Source organism: Selaginella moellendorffii, unplaced genomic scaffold (genome assembly GCF_000143415.4).
Source record: "Selaginella moellendorffii unplaced genomic scaffold, v1.0 SELMOscaffold_4, whole genome shotgun sequence".
NCBI classification, from domain to species: Eukaryota; Viridiplantae; Streptophyta; class Lycopodiopsida; order Selaginellales; family Selaginellaceae; genus Selaginella; species Selaginella moellendorffii.
The window spans coordinates 1,630,721-1,642,884 of record NW_003314265.1 but is presented as its reverse complement, the minus strand read 5'-3'; the positions used below and the strand labels follow the sequence as shown (position 1 = coordinate 1,642,884).

Sequence of the window (12,164 nt, the reverse complement as noted above, 5' to 3'; positions counted from 1 at the left end):
AAAATCTGATATCATATGAGATCCGGCTCGTGATAAAATTGAAAGCCAGAGCCTTGTCCCTGCTCATGTGTGGAAACTTAACGCGAATTCGTCGTCCGCATCAAAGTGAGTCGAGAGATTCAGGAGAAGTATTTTATCAAAACCGGGAGATAATCTATAAGAGCTGACGTCTCCCATGGATGGACGTGTTATTGCAGACTGCATGCAAAGCCGTGCCGCAAGAAAATCAGCAAAAGATAGTTCAGATGCAATGCAACTGTACTCTCAAGGGAAATCCACATCCTTTTAAGCCAAGAGCTCAAAGCGAGGAACAAGAAGTACTCTTCCATGTCCACTTACACTCGCTACTTCATGCCTAGGCAGTAAAAACACACAGAATTAGAGATTGTTTCACAGCCAGCAATTTTCCTCACCATGGAGGATGAACGCAGAGAACACATCCGACCTGTAGATCGGGAGAAAGGCTGTCTAAAATAGCAATGCGCACTTTGTGGACCTCAGACGACAATTTATCGAGATAAGAAAACAAACAAAACCATCACACCAGCTGGTTTCAAGTTTGAGCTCCACGCCCTCCCAGTTGTTCAAAGATAAAAGAAAACTTGAGAGATGTCAAGGACATGGAAGCCAGAGCCACTGACTTAAACTTTGACGAGGTTTTCTGGACGATCGCCATCGTCGCTGCTAAGCTTCCTGTGGAAGAGCTTCAAGAGTTTGCTCAAGGATGTAATCAAGGTTGCAAACTTGTATGGGTTCGATTCCTGTGCATGAGAGTTCCATGGGTTTAGGGCTTTGCTATGCTCTCCGGGGAGAATGTCGTGCAATGGCCTCGTCGCAATGCCGTCGATGACATCGATTCTTGCCAAGCGCGCTGGCTGCTACACATCGATCCGTGGTAAGTGCCTCCTCGCGACAGCGGCCGCGGAATTTCCAGCGCGGAGCAGCAGCGACGTCTCGGTTCCTGGCCAGGGATTTCGCAACCGGCCGCAGCGGGTTCCCTGGGGCAGTGATTTCTGGGAGAGAGGGAATGGAGGCGATAGAGGACGGGAATTTAGTGATAGAGATGCTGGCGGAGCTGTGGAAGAAGGAGGTGTGCCATTCAAGGACCCGAAGAGGACACCCAGGAAGCCGAGGAAGAGGCTCCAGCAGCTCCCACCGTATGGAAATCCGCGAGAATCGGACATTAGATTCTCGAGGAGGGAGAACGAGATTGGGAGAGCGACGAAAATTCTCTCGTCCTTGAATGATGCTCCTCCAAAGAGTGCTGTTGTAGAACGCTCCAGTGATAGCACCGCCGAGAGAGACGAGGGTGATTTTCCGGACGAGGCTCCAGCGTGTGCCGTGAAGCAAATTCCTGCTTATCCGACCACCATCTATGGCCACCCGATCGAGCACTGGAGAGTCAAAGTTTTGGAGAAGAAGAAGGCCAGAGCGGCAGAGCTAGCGAAGCTGGACGCCGACTTGGATGAGAGCGTTTATCTCAACGAGGAGTGGAAGAGAAAAAGAATACACTGGCTGTGCACCGAGATTCCTCGCCTGGACTCCATGCAAACCGTGAAGATCTTAAACTCGCAGGTGAAATGGTTACATAACAAGGACATATCCATCGTGTGCCATCGGCTTCTCAGCATCGATCACTTCATTCGAGCTCACAGGGTACGTGTTTTCCTTCCTTTGTTCCTTCGATCACACCATTTTGATCAGGTTTTCAAGTGGTCGCAGCAGCGTCCATGGTTCGTTCTCGACTTTCAGCTCGCCAGCAGGATGTCCGAGCTACTCGGCCAGACGGGAAAAGTCGGAAGAGCTCGGGACTTGTTTGATATCATCATCCAGTACGCTTATGTTCCCAAGGAATCCACCTACAGCACTCTCATCAAGTCTTATTTACAGGATGGCAGATACAAATACGTCGACGAGGCTTGGAAGCTCTACAACCGGATGAGAGAGTTTGGAGGATACGAACCCCCGGCGATTGTCAAGCACTCGCTCTTCAAGTTTTTGACGGAGAGTGGGAAGGCGAGCTTGAGGTGGGCCGACAGAGCTAATGCCGTCTTCAACAGCATCCGGGAGTGTAATCTTCCGTGCACGACAGAGATGTACGAGACTCTAGTGATCATCCACGCCGTGAAGGGAGACGAAGCACGAGTCCAGTTTCTAGTTGACGACATGAAGTCACAGGGTCTGGAGCTCTCTCCGTTGATCTTTGGAGCACTTATCCGGGTGTGCTCCAAGAGTGGCAACTATGTCAAAGCCGAGAAGCTCTTCGAGCAGCTGAAAGAAACGCAGGAAGAGCTCGACTGGCACTACTACATAGCCCTCATGGAAGCTTACGGCAAGGCAGGTCTCCCTGGCAAAGCTATGGACTTGTTCAGGGAAACGGAAAACTCTCCGACTTTTCCAAAGTTTGCTCTCTTCAAGATCATCATCGAGGTGATGGCTAGCAATGACCAAGTAGAAGCTACGGAGGAGCTCCTAGGCAAGCTCCACCCCAGCCTCTACAAGTTCCAAACTTTGCAGTCGGCTTTCAACGCAGTGATGGACATGTACTCAAGGCTTGGCAAGTTCGACAAGGTGGACTCGACCTACGCGTACATGTCCAAGCATGGCTGCCGTCCAAACAGGGAATCCTACCACTTACAGCTCCAGGCATTCATCGACAGTGGTCGCCTCGACAAGGCCGAAGAGCTTTACAACAATATGATAGAGAGGAAGTGCCTGAGGCCAGACTTCAAGACGCACGGGATAATGCTGGGAGCATTCGGCAAGGCAGACCGGAAGGACAAAGTCAAGGAGATCTTCAAGCTGCTGACTGAGCACCGGCAGCCTGTACCGGAAGAGTTCCAGCCTTACGTGGAGGCGTCGGTGAAGACAACCTGGGTGGAAAAGGCGAAGCTCTACGTGAGACCGAAGCTCACGTCCACGCAGCGAGCGATCCTAGCGGGAGTGCTGCTAGCGGGCACGCGAATGACCGCAGCGTCCTACAACGGTGCGTGCATCCACTTCGAGCAGGACGCGGAGAGCTACAAAGGCCAGGCTCTGATACACAACTTGTACGAGATCTTCACGGACTGGGCAGTGGAGACTCCCAAGGTGGTGGAGGACAGCGGCGGTCAAGGCAGGAAGCTCCACTTCCAGACGACACCAAACGTGAAGTTCTACTTCTACTACCACCAGTACAGGCCGAACGGGGAGCAAAAGATACCGCGCTTGGTTCACCGGTGGATCCCCGAGCTAACGCTGGCCTACTGGTACATGTATGGGGGTCATAGATCTCCGGACGGCCGATCGATGGTTTTCAACGCGGAAGCTTACGATCACAAGGAGCTGTGCCTGGTGGTGGAAGCCATGTACGAGAGGAGGATCCAGTGCCGGATAATGCGAGACGAGCGTGGCAAGCACTACCTCGAGATTAGCAGCGAGTCGGCGGTGTGGCTGTGGAAGCTCGTCGCCGAGTACGTTCTCCCGGAGCTAATTCCTCTGCTCAAGATCGAGCCCACCTCCGAGCAAGTGCTCGAGCTCCCGGAGCCGACACATCCATTCTCCCGGCCCGGTAGCTCTGGAGAAGAGACTGATAGTGAGAAAGAAGACGATCTTAGCGAGGATCAAAACTTCCTTCCATAGATCTTGGAGGCAAAGAAGAAACTTCACAGCTCATCCAGGAGACAAAGAACATCTAAACTTCACAGCTCTTCTTGGAGACAAACTAAACTTCACAGCTCTTCCATAGATCTGGGCTCTTGACGATGGCATTCATATAGCTTGTGAGAGTGGAAGGGAAGTCGGTCATCACAGCGTCCACTCGCAATCCCTGCAAGAAGTAATCAAACTCGCGGTATGGATCCGCCCGGAAGTCTTTGGCCATGAACTGGGCTTCGTTGCGAAAGGTGGCGGGATGGATCATGAGGCCTCTTACGTGCGCCCGGTCCACTATATCCGACGGCGGTGAGAGCCTCCCCGTGGTCTCGTCTATGGGCGCTATGATGTTCTTGTCGATCGATATGCCCGCCACGTACGATTTTATGAAATCCATCGCTGCTTAGCTCCGAGTACGGCTGGAGTGTGTCTTGGGCGAGGTCCGTGTCTCTGCCAATGTTGAAGATCTTTGGCGACTTGGTCTGGTTTGCAACGCGCAGGATCGAGAGTGGTGCAAAGGATTGGATGAAAATCGGCTGCTGGAGCCACGATTCGGAGAGATACGGTGCGTTGTAGCCATACTTGAGCAGTGTTTCCACGTATTTGTCTTCGAAGAGCTTCCCGTGCGGCCATTTCACCTGAGAGATCAAAGACATGGAGTAGCAGTTTGGGTGATTTTCGTCTTAGAGCTTACATGCTTGTTGATGAAGACTGGGTTTTTTATCTCCGGATCAATGCCCACAACTCTGGGTGCCTCCAATGCAATCGCAATGTACTCCTCGAATGTTGGTATTTGATACATCCCTGAAAGAAGCAAACTTGCTCTATGAGAACACTTCAGATCTCTTACCATTGTAAGCTTGATCCCTAAACTCATAGCGCTGGTGGACACGGAGGGACTTGATCTCATCCAAGGTGAAGTCGACTGTTCCAGACGAGAAAGATTTTAACTAGAAGAGACTCAAGAAAGTACCCGCAAAAAAACCAGTGATGTTCTCGCCCTCCACTGGATAGGTTGCTCTTCTACTTGCAAACTCTGGGCGTTGCGCAACATCGGTTATGGCGTCCAGAGTGGTGTCGTGCAAGCAGATGAGGAACCCATCCTTGGTAGCTCCAATGTCCGTTTCAATGATGTCTATGCCTTCTTGTATTGCCCTCTGCAGAGAAACCACTGATAAGAATAGATTTGGCAACCGCGAGAGAAGTGAGAACCTTGAACGCTGGAACAGTTGATTCAGGAAATTCCCCATTGGCTCCACGATGGGCAATGGAGTAGGGGCCGCTGGCCTTGAAAGGAGCTCTGTGGTGAAATCCACCGGGAAGTCCTTGGCTGGAGATCACAAATTCGAAGGCCAGTAGCGCAAACAAACACAATGCCATTGTCAATGAAGCAAGGTTAATTAGTCTTCACAAAGTCGACCCATACATAGCATGAAGATGCTGCTCCATTTGTCGCAATCGTTGCTATTATCGAAATATCATATAAAAGGATCATAGACTTTCAGAGATCTCCAACATCCAGCATTAATTATATAGTATCTTAATTTGCTAACTGTTATTAAGAATGGAAGAGAGAGGATATGAGCATTTGAGCACTGGTCATGTGGTCAACATAGTCAACGTTACTGTAAAGCCCTAAATTTGAGATTCGAACCTGTCTCTCTTAAAACAGAGTGTGTAGGTCGAACCTAAGTGTTTTGAAAGACCTAAAAATTCTCGCGTCCATGTCTTCACCGGCAGAGTGAGCTCCTCCTCGTTCTCTCCATTGCTTGATCCACTCGCTTGTGCAGGTTCTATCACTCGCTGCCGCCGATTATCAAGTTCTATGGCACAACTTGCTTGCTCCTCACCACCGTGGAGCGATTGGGCCTTGTCAGTGGGATGCTTCTCTACTTCTCGCCAGAGCTCGCATTCAAGAAGCTCCAGGTGAGTCAGATCGCTGTTTCTTGGCTAGATTGGCTTTGTTTGCTCTCGTTTTAGCTATGGAGGGCCGTTACGAATTTCTTCTTCCTCGGGACCTTCTCGATGAACTTCGCGATCCAGCTGATAATGCTGTGGGTGATCGATCATTCAAGCTTTGTTACCATTCACACGCTCTTCGTTGTTTCCAGGGCACGCTACGGTGTCCAGCTCGAGAGATCATTCGTTAGCACGGGACAGTTCGTGTGGATGATGGTCGTCTCGGCGCTCACTCTTCTGGTAAGAACTGATCTATTTTCTCGAGTCTCGGCATCGATTTTCTTCTCTTGCAGGGCATCGCCACCGTGTTTCCCAGCCTGAACTTCTGGTTCATGGGATCGGTGCTCGTGTTCATGCTCGTCTACCTCTGGTCACGCGAGTTCCCAAACGCCAGCGTGAGCATGCTCGGCCTTGTCACAATCCAGGTGAAAATCACTCTTTCTTTCTCGTCTTTCTTCTTCACTCACTCCATCCATCGCCTTCCAGGGGTTCTACGTGCCATGGGCAATGCTCTTCATCAACACCATGTTTGGAGGCTCCTTCCTCCACGACCTCCTGGGAATCGTCATGGGCCACCTCTATCACTTCCTCACTGTTCTTTACCCGCGGTCGGGAGGACGGGACTTTCTTCGAGCTCCACGCTTCGTGTAAGACTTTCTCTTTTCCTCGTTCTTGGTTTGATCGCCAGCTCTTTTGGATTTACTTTCCAGCCACAAGCTTCTGGCCAAGTATGGGATCATCCACAGCGTCCCGCGGCAGCCAGATCGTAGCAGCCGCCCGCAGCCACAGGCAGAGTCGCCTCCATCTGCCCCGCCATCCGCCGCCGAAGGGACGGCATTCCGGGGACGAAGTTACCGCTTGAATCGAGACTAAGAAGCAAGAAAAGAAAAAACCAACTCTTTTTGTTCTAGCCTGACTTGCAAATGGCAAATGGACCTTACAAGAAGTAGCGAAAGCTCCTCACAAATCGAGGACTCTTCTTTTCATCGTCTCTGATATCGTCTCTTAAGTTAGATCTCTCGGAAGCTGATTGAAGAAGGCAAGGCCACAACGTTGGAAAACTAAAGCAAAGATGAAACATACTCTTGTGCTGGGCTGGATGATTTCTTATCGGCGCAGCAGCGGGTCTGTCATAAAATAAAACTACAAAAGGATGATTAGCTCCACAGCAAAGAAGCGGAATGAAGAACCAGGATCACTCTTCTTCCGCGCTTTTCTTCTTCTTTTTCTTCTTCTCCGAGGTTGGCGGCTCTGAATCCAGTACTATAACGTCTTCGCTCGATTCGCCTTTGTGTTTCTTCTCCTTTTTCTTCTTCTCTTGCTTTGGAGTTTCTTCCACGGCCTCCTGTTCTTCCTGTTCTTGCTTTACCTTTTTCTTCTCCTTCCTGGAGGTCGGAGTTTCTTCCACTTCGACCTCGACCTCGGCCTCTGCCCTCTTCTTTTTCTTCTTCTTCTTCTCCGTTCCTCCATCGGCTGCGTCTACCATCTCCACATCTGCGCTCTCCACTACAGCCTTCTTCTTCTTGTCTTTCTTCTTCCCGCCGTCCTCCATGGCCACCGCTGCTCCCACCATAGCCATTTCATTGCCAGCAGCTACTACAGGAAGATCCACAGTCTCGATCTTAATCTTCACACCTCCCGCGGCGGCTGCGCTAGACGTACCAACGGCAGGATGGTTCCTCAGCCACTCCTGCGGCGTCTTCTCGTTGGGCTTGCCATGCTTGTCGAGCAGCCCGGACGCGATCATCTGTTTCTTGGCGGAAGCTCTCGGCCCAAGCCCCCACTTCCTGGGATAAGTGTCCCTCTCCATCACCACCCTCTTCACCTTCGCCACCACGCCGTGGTCGCACGTCGCCATGTCCGACGTGCTCATCTGCGCGATGCCCAGAGCGATGGCCTCGCCTTTGGTGGTCATGAGCACCACCTCGGTGCCGACTCCAACCTTGGAGTCAAAGCGGAGCAGCCCCGGGATCATGAGCTTGGCACCGTAGCAAATGGCGTTCACTGCCGAGTCCTTGACGACGATCCGGGGATAGTTCGTGAGGAGAACCTCGAGCGGCATGATCACCCGCCGCAGGTAGCTCTCATCCTTGTAGTTGTCGTAGACCCACTGCGCGTCCAGGACGTCGTGCATGGTGACCAAGTTGTCCTTCTCGCCGAGGATCCCCGACTGGACCCTCCGGAGCTCCTGCATGTGTCCCCCGACCCCGAGGAGCAAGCCGAGATGGACGCACAGCGTCCGGATGTAAGTTCCGGCCTCGCACTCCACCCAGAACACCACCAAGTGCTTGTCCGCATCGAACTCGAGGAGCTTGCTCTGGTAGATGGTCCTCACCCGGAGCTGGCGCTTCACGGCAGAGATGAGCGGTGGCCTCTGGAAGAGCGCGCCGGTGAGAGTCTCCAGCCCCCGCGCAACCTTGGCCACGTCCTCCACCGCCGAGTGGAGCCGCGCAACGCAAACGTACTGCTTGCCGGCTCCCTGCTGCGCCTTGACGAGGCGCGTCGCTCGATCCACGCACACGATGAGGCTGCCGGTGACCTTGGGATCCAGCGTCCCGCTGTGGCCGGTCTTGTCCACTCGGAGAATGCGCTTGATCCAGGCCACCACCTCGTGCGAAGAGGGATTGGAGGGCTTGTCGAGATTGATGACACCATACCTCACGTAGTCGAAGAGGGGGCGCTTGAGCGGCGTGAAGCCCGTGGGCAGCGGCGTGTAGTGGCCCGTGCGGACGTTGAGGGCGTCGTAGTTCTTGAGCAGCAGCGGCCACTTGGAGGTGTCGAGCGACGGCACGAACGACTGCGGCTTGATGAGGTAGTCGGTGCCTGCCTGCGCGTCGCCGAGGCTGGCGGCGCCACTGGCGCCTCCGAGTTCTCCATGGGCCACGGCCACCACTTCCTCGCCCTTGGAGCGCTTGCGCTTCTTCTTCTCCGGCGCCTCCATTTCTTCTCAAAAACCCTAAAGTCGGCACTAGGTTTAGGGTTTAGGGCTTTGATAGCATATTCGTTTGAAAATCTCGTTTTGGCCGAGTGATGGTAGCCAAAGTTACCAACTCTATCGCTCTTACAGTCTATTGCTCTTATAGTGTAGAAGTGTAGCATTTTGAGCAAAATGCATAATTATAGACATTTATATTGTTGATTACATTTGTTTTATAAAGTGTTTTAAAATTCAAAAAATTAATAATATTATAAGAAATTAAAAACATATTGACTTTAATTGAAAGTTATTTTAATTTCATAATTTAATAAAATCATATTTAATTGCACATAAAATTTTTAAAAAGGGAAGCAACAAAGGCTTAATTTGTGGAAAATAAATTGTACTCTTAGTTAAAATGTAATATAAAAACTAATAACTAATTTTGTAAACTTCAAATCACTTTAGTTATAATTTATTTGGTCTTTTAACTTAGATAAATTGAATTGGTTATGTTTTTAAAATTTTTTTATTGCGTTGTGGATTTGTTAAACTAAGCTCCTTTTTCTCCATCTTTTTCTACTATCATATTAAAATAAAAAAAATAATATCTCTACACTTACATTTTTTATATTGTTGATTTTATTGTAATAACATTAATGATGAATTTAATATATTAATTTTAAATTTAAAAATTAAAACTAATTTTTAATTACTAAAGCATAAAATATGTATAATTTCTATATCAATTTCAATTTATCTCATTATTGTGTAGATAAGTTTCTTTAAAAAACTATTTTCAAAATATGTTTTAGATACTAACATTTTTTTTTCATATATATGAGCTATCAAACATATTTAAATATTTAAGTTAAAATATTTCTTAATTTTTGTAACAGATACATAAAGCATAATTTATGTGAAATGTGTAATATGCATAATTTTAGTTTTTTTTAAGATTTCATATTTCAATAAAGATTTTAAGTGAACTATAATTTTAACTAAATGAATTATGATTTTAAAATTACTCCAATTTTTAAATTTTTATTTCAAAACAATTAACCTTATTTAATTTTTAAATTTCAAAGTTATAATGAAATGTTTTAAAGAATTGTAAATCTAACATAATATTAGCCAATAATGAGGAGATAAAAACAAACATATCAGAGTTGCAAATTATAATGAAAGAACTTTAAGGCATTAATTAGTCAATACATTAGTAAAAGTATTAGTGCTTACAATTAAGATAAATCAAATTGCAATAGTAAAAATCCAAACATAATTAATCCTTGTTAACTCTTCACAAATTTAAATAACATTTGTGTTATTTAGTTCTTTCTTCTCACTATTAAATAAAATTTTGATGTGTAAAAAGTAGACAAAGAAACATGTATAATTTAATTCTCATTGCCATCACTATTTATGTTAGTTTTTTTTATTTTTTATTTGGCAGAGCTTAAATAGATTGAGAAGTAGTAAAAGAAGGGGTCAATAATAATATTTTTCATGATTTTTATTATATTTTTTACCCGTCACGGGTATCGTATATTGTTATTTTAAGAGAAGGAAAAACTGAGTTATATTAATTATTTACATAGTTATAACTGTAGTTATGCAATCCATATTTTATATATTTTTATGTAGATAGTAAATTTTTTTATAATTTAAAGTTTTTACCAACTTTTAATGGTTTTTATATTATAACTTCAATAAATCTATGATGCATAATTGAAATTATAATAGATTAAATCACTTAGAATTTTATTATAAATGTAAAAAAAAATTAGATAATGTTCAAAGGTATTTTTTATTTGTATTATTTTATTTATAAATTTATTGTAAATTTTATGAAGACTGAATGTATACATCTAAAGTTTTGGATTTTTCTCTAAGTAGATCATGCAAAAGGTCAATCATGTTCTAAAGATTGTAAATTGATTCAAAGTTTTCGCAAACCTTTGTATTCCTTTTTCTTGGCAAAAAGGATATTCAAGAAAAAGTGCCTAATCCTTTATTTTTTAAGAGTTAATGAGTAACTTTGTTACCTTACCTATTATTAAGAAATTTGATTATAAGATTGTGCTATTTTTAATTTTAATTTTACTTTAATGAGAATTACTTAAAACTTTTTATTTATAAACTATGAATATAATAAAACATAATATTTTAAAAATATACATAAAAATTTACATTAAAAATTTTAAACAAATTGAATATCAGAAAAAACTACTATAAATCTAGCATTGTTTACATTGTAGCTATTGATGGGGCTGCGTTGTTGATTTTAAGCCAAGCTGGCCTTAAATTTGCACTCGCAGTCGCCATTGTCGGAAGCACTCGCCTGGCTTCCACAAATGTGTCATCGGCCTTCTCTTGGAAATAAGGCATCTTCAAGGCGTTTTGTGCCGAGATCCTCCTCGCCGGATCAATCGCCAGCATCCTCTTGAGCAGCTCCACGGCATTGGGGTCTTTAATTCCGCTTCTCACGTCCTCAGCTTTCCACCACGCCATCTTCTCCAAGATCCTCTCGCGTGCTCGTTCTCGGCGCCTGTCTTGATAGCCCATGCCACAGCCATCGATGTCCAGCTTCTTGGCAAAATCAGCCACAAAATAGTTGAGCGAGTCTCCATCCTCCTCGTCGGGCACGTCAAAGGGATTGCTACCCAGGAGCATCTCCGCGAATATACACCCGGCGCCCCACACGTCGATTGCGGTGCCAAAGCTGGTGGCACCCTTGAGAAGCTCCGGAGCGTTGAACGTTAGGGTCCCGACCTCGTTCGACCAGGGGCGTGTCTGCAGCCTCCTCGCGGTAGTGAAGTCCGCCAGTTTCACCACAAGCTTATTCTTCTCTCCATCCCTTTTGACGAGAACGTTGCTCGTCTTGATGTCTTGATGAACGATTCTGTGCGCGTGAATCCACGCCAGGCCCTCCAGGATCTGGCGCATCACGGCCTTGATGTCGTGCTCCCCAAGCTTGCGTGACGAGACCACATCGCGCAAACTCCCGTCCATGAGCTCCATCACCATGAACGTCCCCTGGTTGTTGCAGGTCAACCCAAGAAGATTGACAACGTTGTCGTGCGCTACCTCTTCCAGGATCTCCGACTCGTTGATGATGGTATCGTAAAGGTACTCGTGCTCGTACATCTTCTTCATGGCTACTTTGTCTCCGGTCTTTCGGTGGAACCCAACCCTTACCTCTCCGTCCGCTCCAGCGCCTAGCAACCGCGCGTCACTCGCCCACACATAGTCTGCCATCGCTCGAAAAAATGAATGCTTAGGAAAACCTAAAGGATTTGTTTTATCAGAAAAGGCACCCAGCTTCAGATAATGTTAAAAAGCAAGGGAAAAAAAAATTTAAATCTTGGTGGTGATTTCTCGCACAGCGGGCGGGGGTGTACGGCAGCATATTTGAGCTTCCGTACGTTGAGCGGGATCATCAAGAGAGCACCACCAACTTGTCTACACACACAAAAGAAGAGAAAAAAAAAAAGGATCAGAACACATAGAGAAGAAGCTTTTTTGTTGATCTCAAAGTTCATCGTTGTTGATCGAGGAGAAGAAGATCCGATCACAGCAGAGACGAGCAGGCATTCCCAAAAAGATAAGACTAATCTTCTTTGAGCATCGAGCCCGACCGGGTAAGTAAGAGATC

At 46.7% G+C, this 12,164-nt stretch overlaps 4 protein-coding genes and 1 pseudogene across 4 annotated transcripts; 2 read left to right on the top strand and 3 right to left on the bottom strand.

Moving 5' to 3' along the window:
* The first annotated feature begins 794 nt into the window (after positions 1-794).
* Positions 795-3,652, top strand: LOC9655683 (pentatricopeptide repeat-containing protein OTP51, chloroplastic). The gene is made up of 2 exons (XM_002964440.2): positions 795-1,656; positions 1,705-3,652. The coding sequence occupies exons 1-2, from the start codon at positions 814-816 to the stop codon at positions 3,619-3,621; spliced, it is 2,760 nt and encodes a 919-aa protein (XP_002964486.1). The 5' UTR covers positions 795-813; the 3' UTR covers positions 3,622-3,652.
* On the bottom strand, positions 3,593-5,036 carry LOC9654570 (annotated as a pseudogene).
* A 302-nt stretch (positions 5,037-5,338) lies between these two features.
* On the top strand, positions 5,339-6,578 carry LOC9655682 (derlin-1). The gene is made up of 7 exons (XM_002964439.2): positions 5,339-5,374; positions 5,424-5,559; positions 5,614-5,687; positions 5,745-5,832; positions 5,886-6,017; positions 6,079-6,239; positions 6,303-6,578. Exons 1-7 carry the CDS (start codon positions 5,358-5,360, stop codon positions 6,463-6,465), a joined length of 771 nt encoding a protein of 256 aa, XP_002964485.1. The 5' UTR covers positions 5,339-5,357; the 3' UTR covers positions 6,466-6,578.
* Positions 6,540-8,569, bottom strand: LOC9655681 (H/ACA ribonucleoprotein complex subunit 4). Its single transcript, XM_024669225.1, has one exon. The coding sequence runs from the start codon at positions 8,531-8,533 to the stop codon at positions 6,788-6,790; it is 1,746 nt and encodes a 581-aa protein (XP_024524993.1). The 5' UTR covers positions 8,534-8,569; the 3' UTR covers positions 6,540-6,787.
* Positions 8,570-10,756: 2,187 nt separating this feature from the next.
* LOC9654569 (cell division control protein 2 homolog 3) lies at positions 10,757-11,767 on the bottom strand. The gene has a single exon (XM_002964044.1). It carries the CDS (start codon positions 11,765-11,767, stop codon positions 10,757-10,759), a length of 1,011 nt encoding a protein of 336 aa, XP_002964090.1.
* Positions 11,768-12,164: the final 397 nt, after the last annotated feature.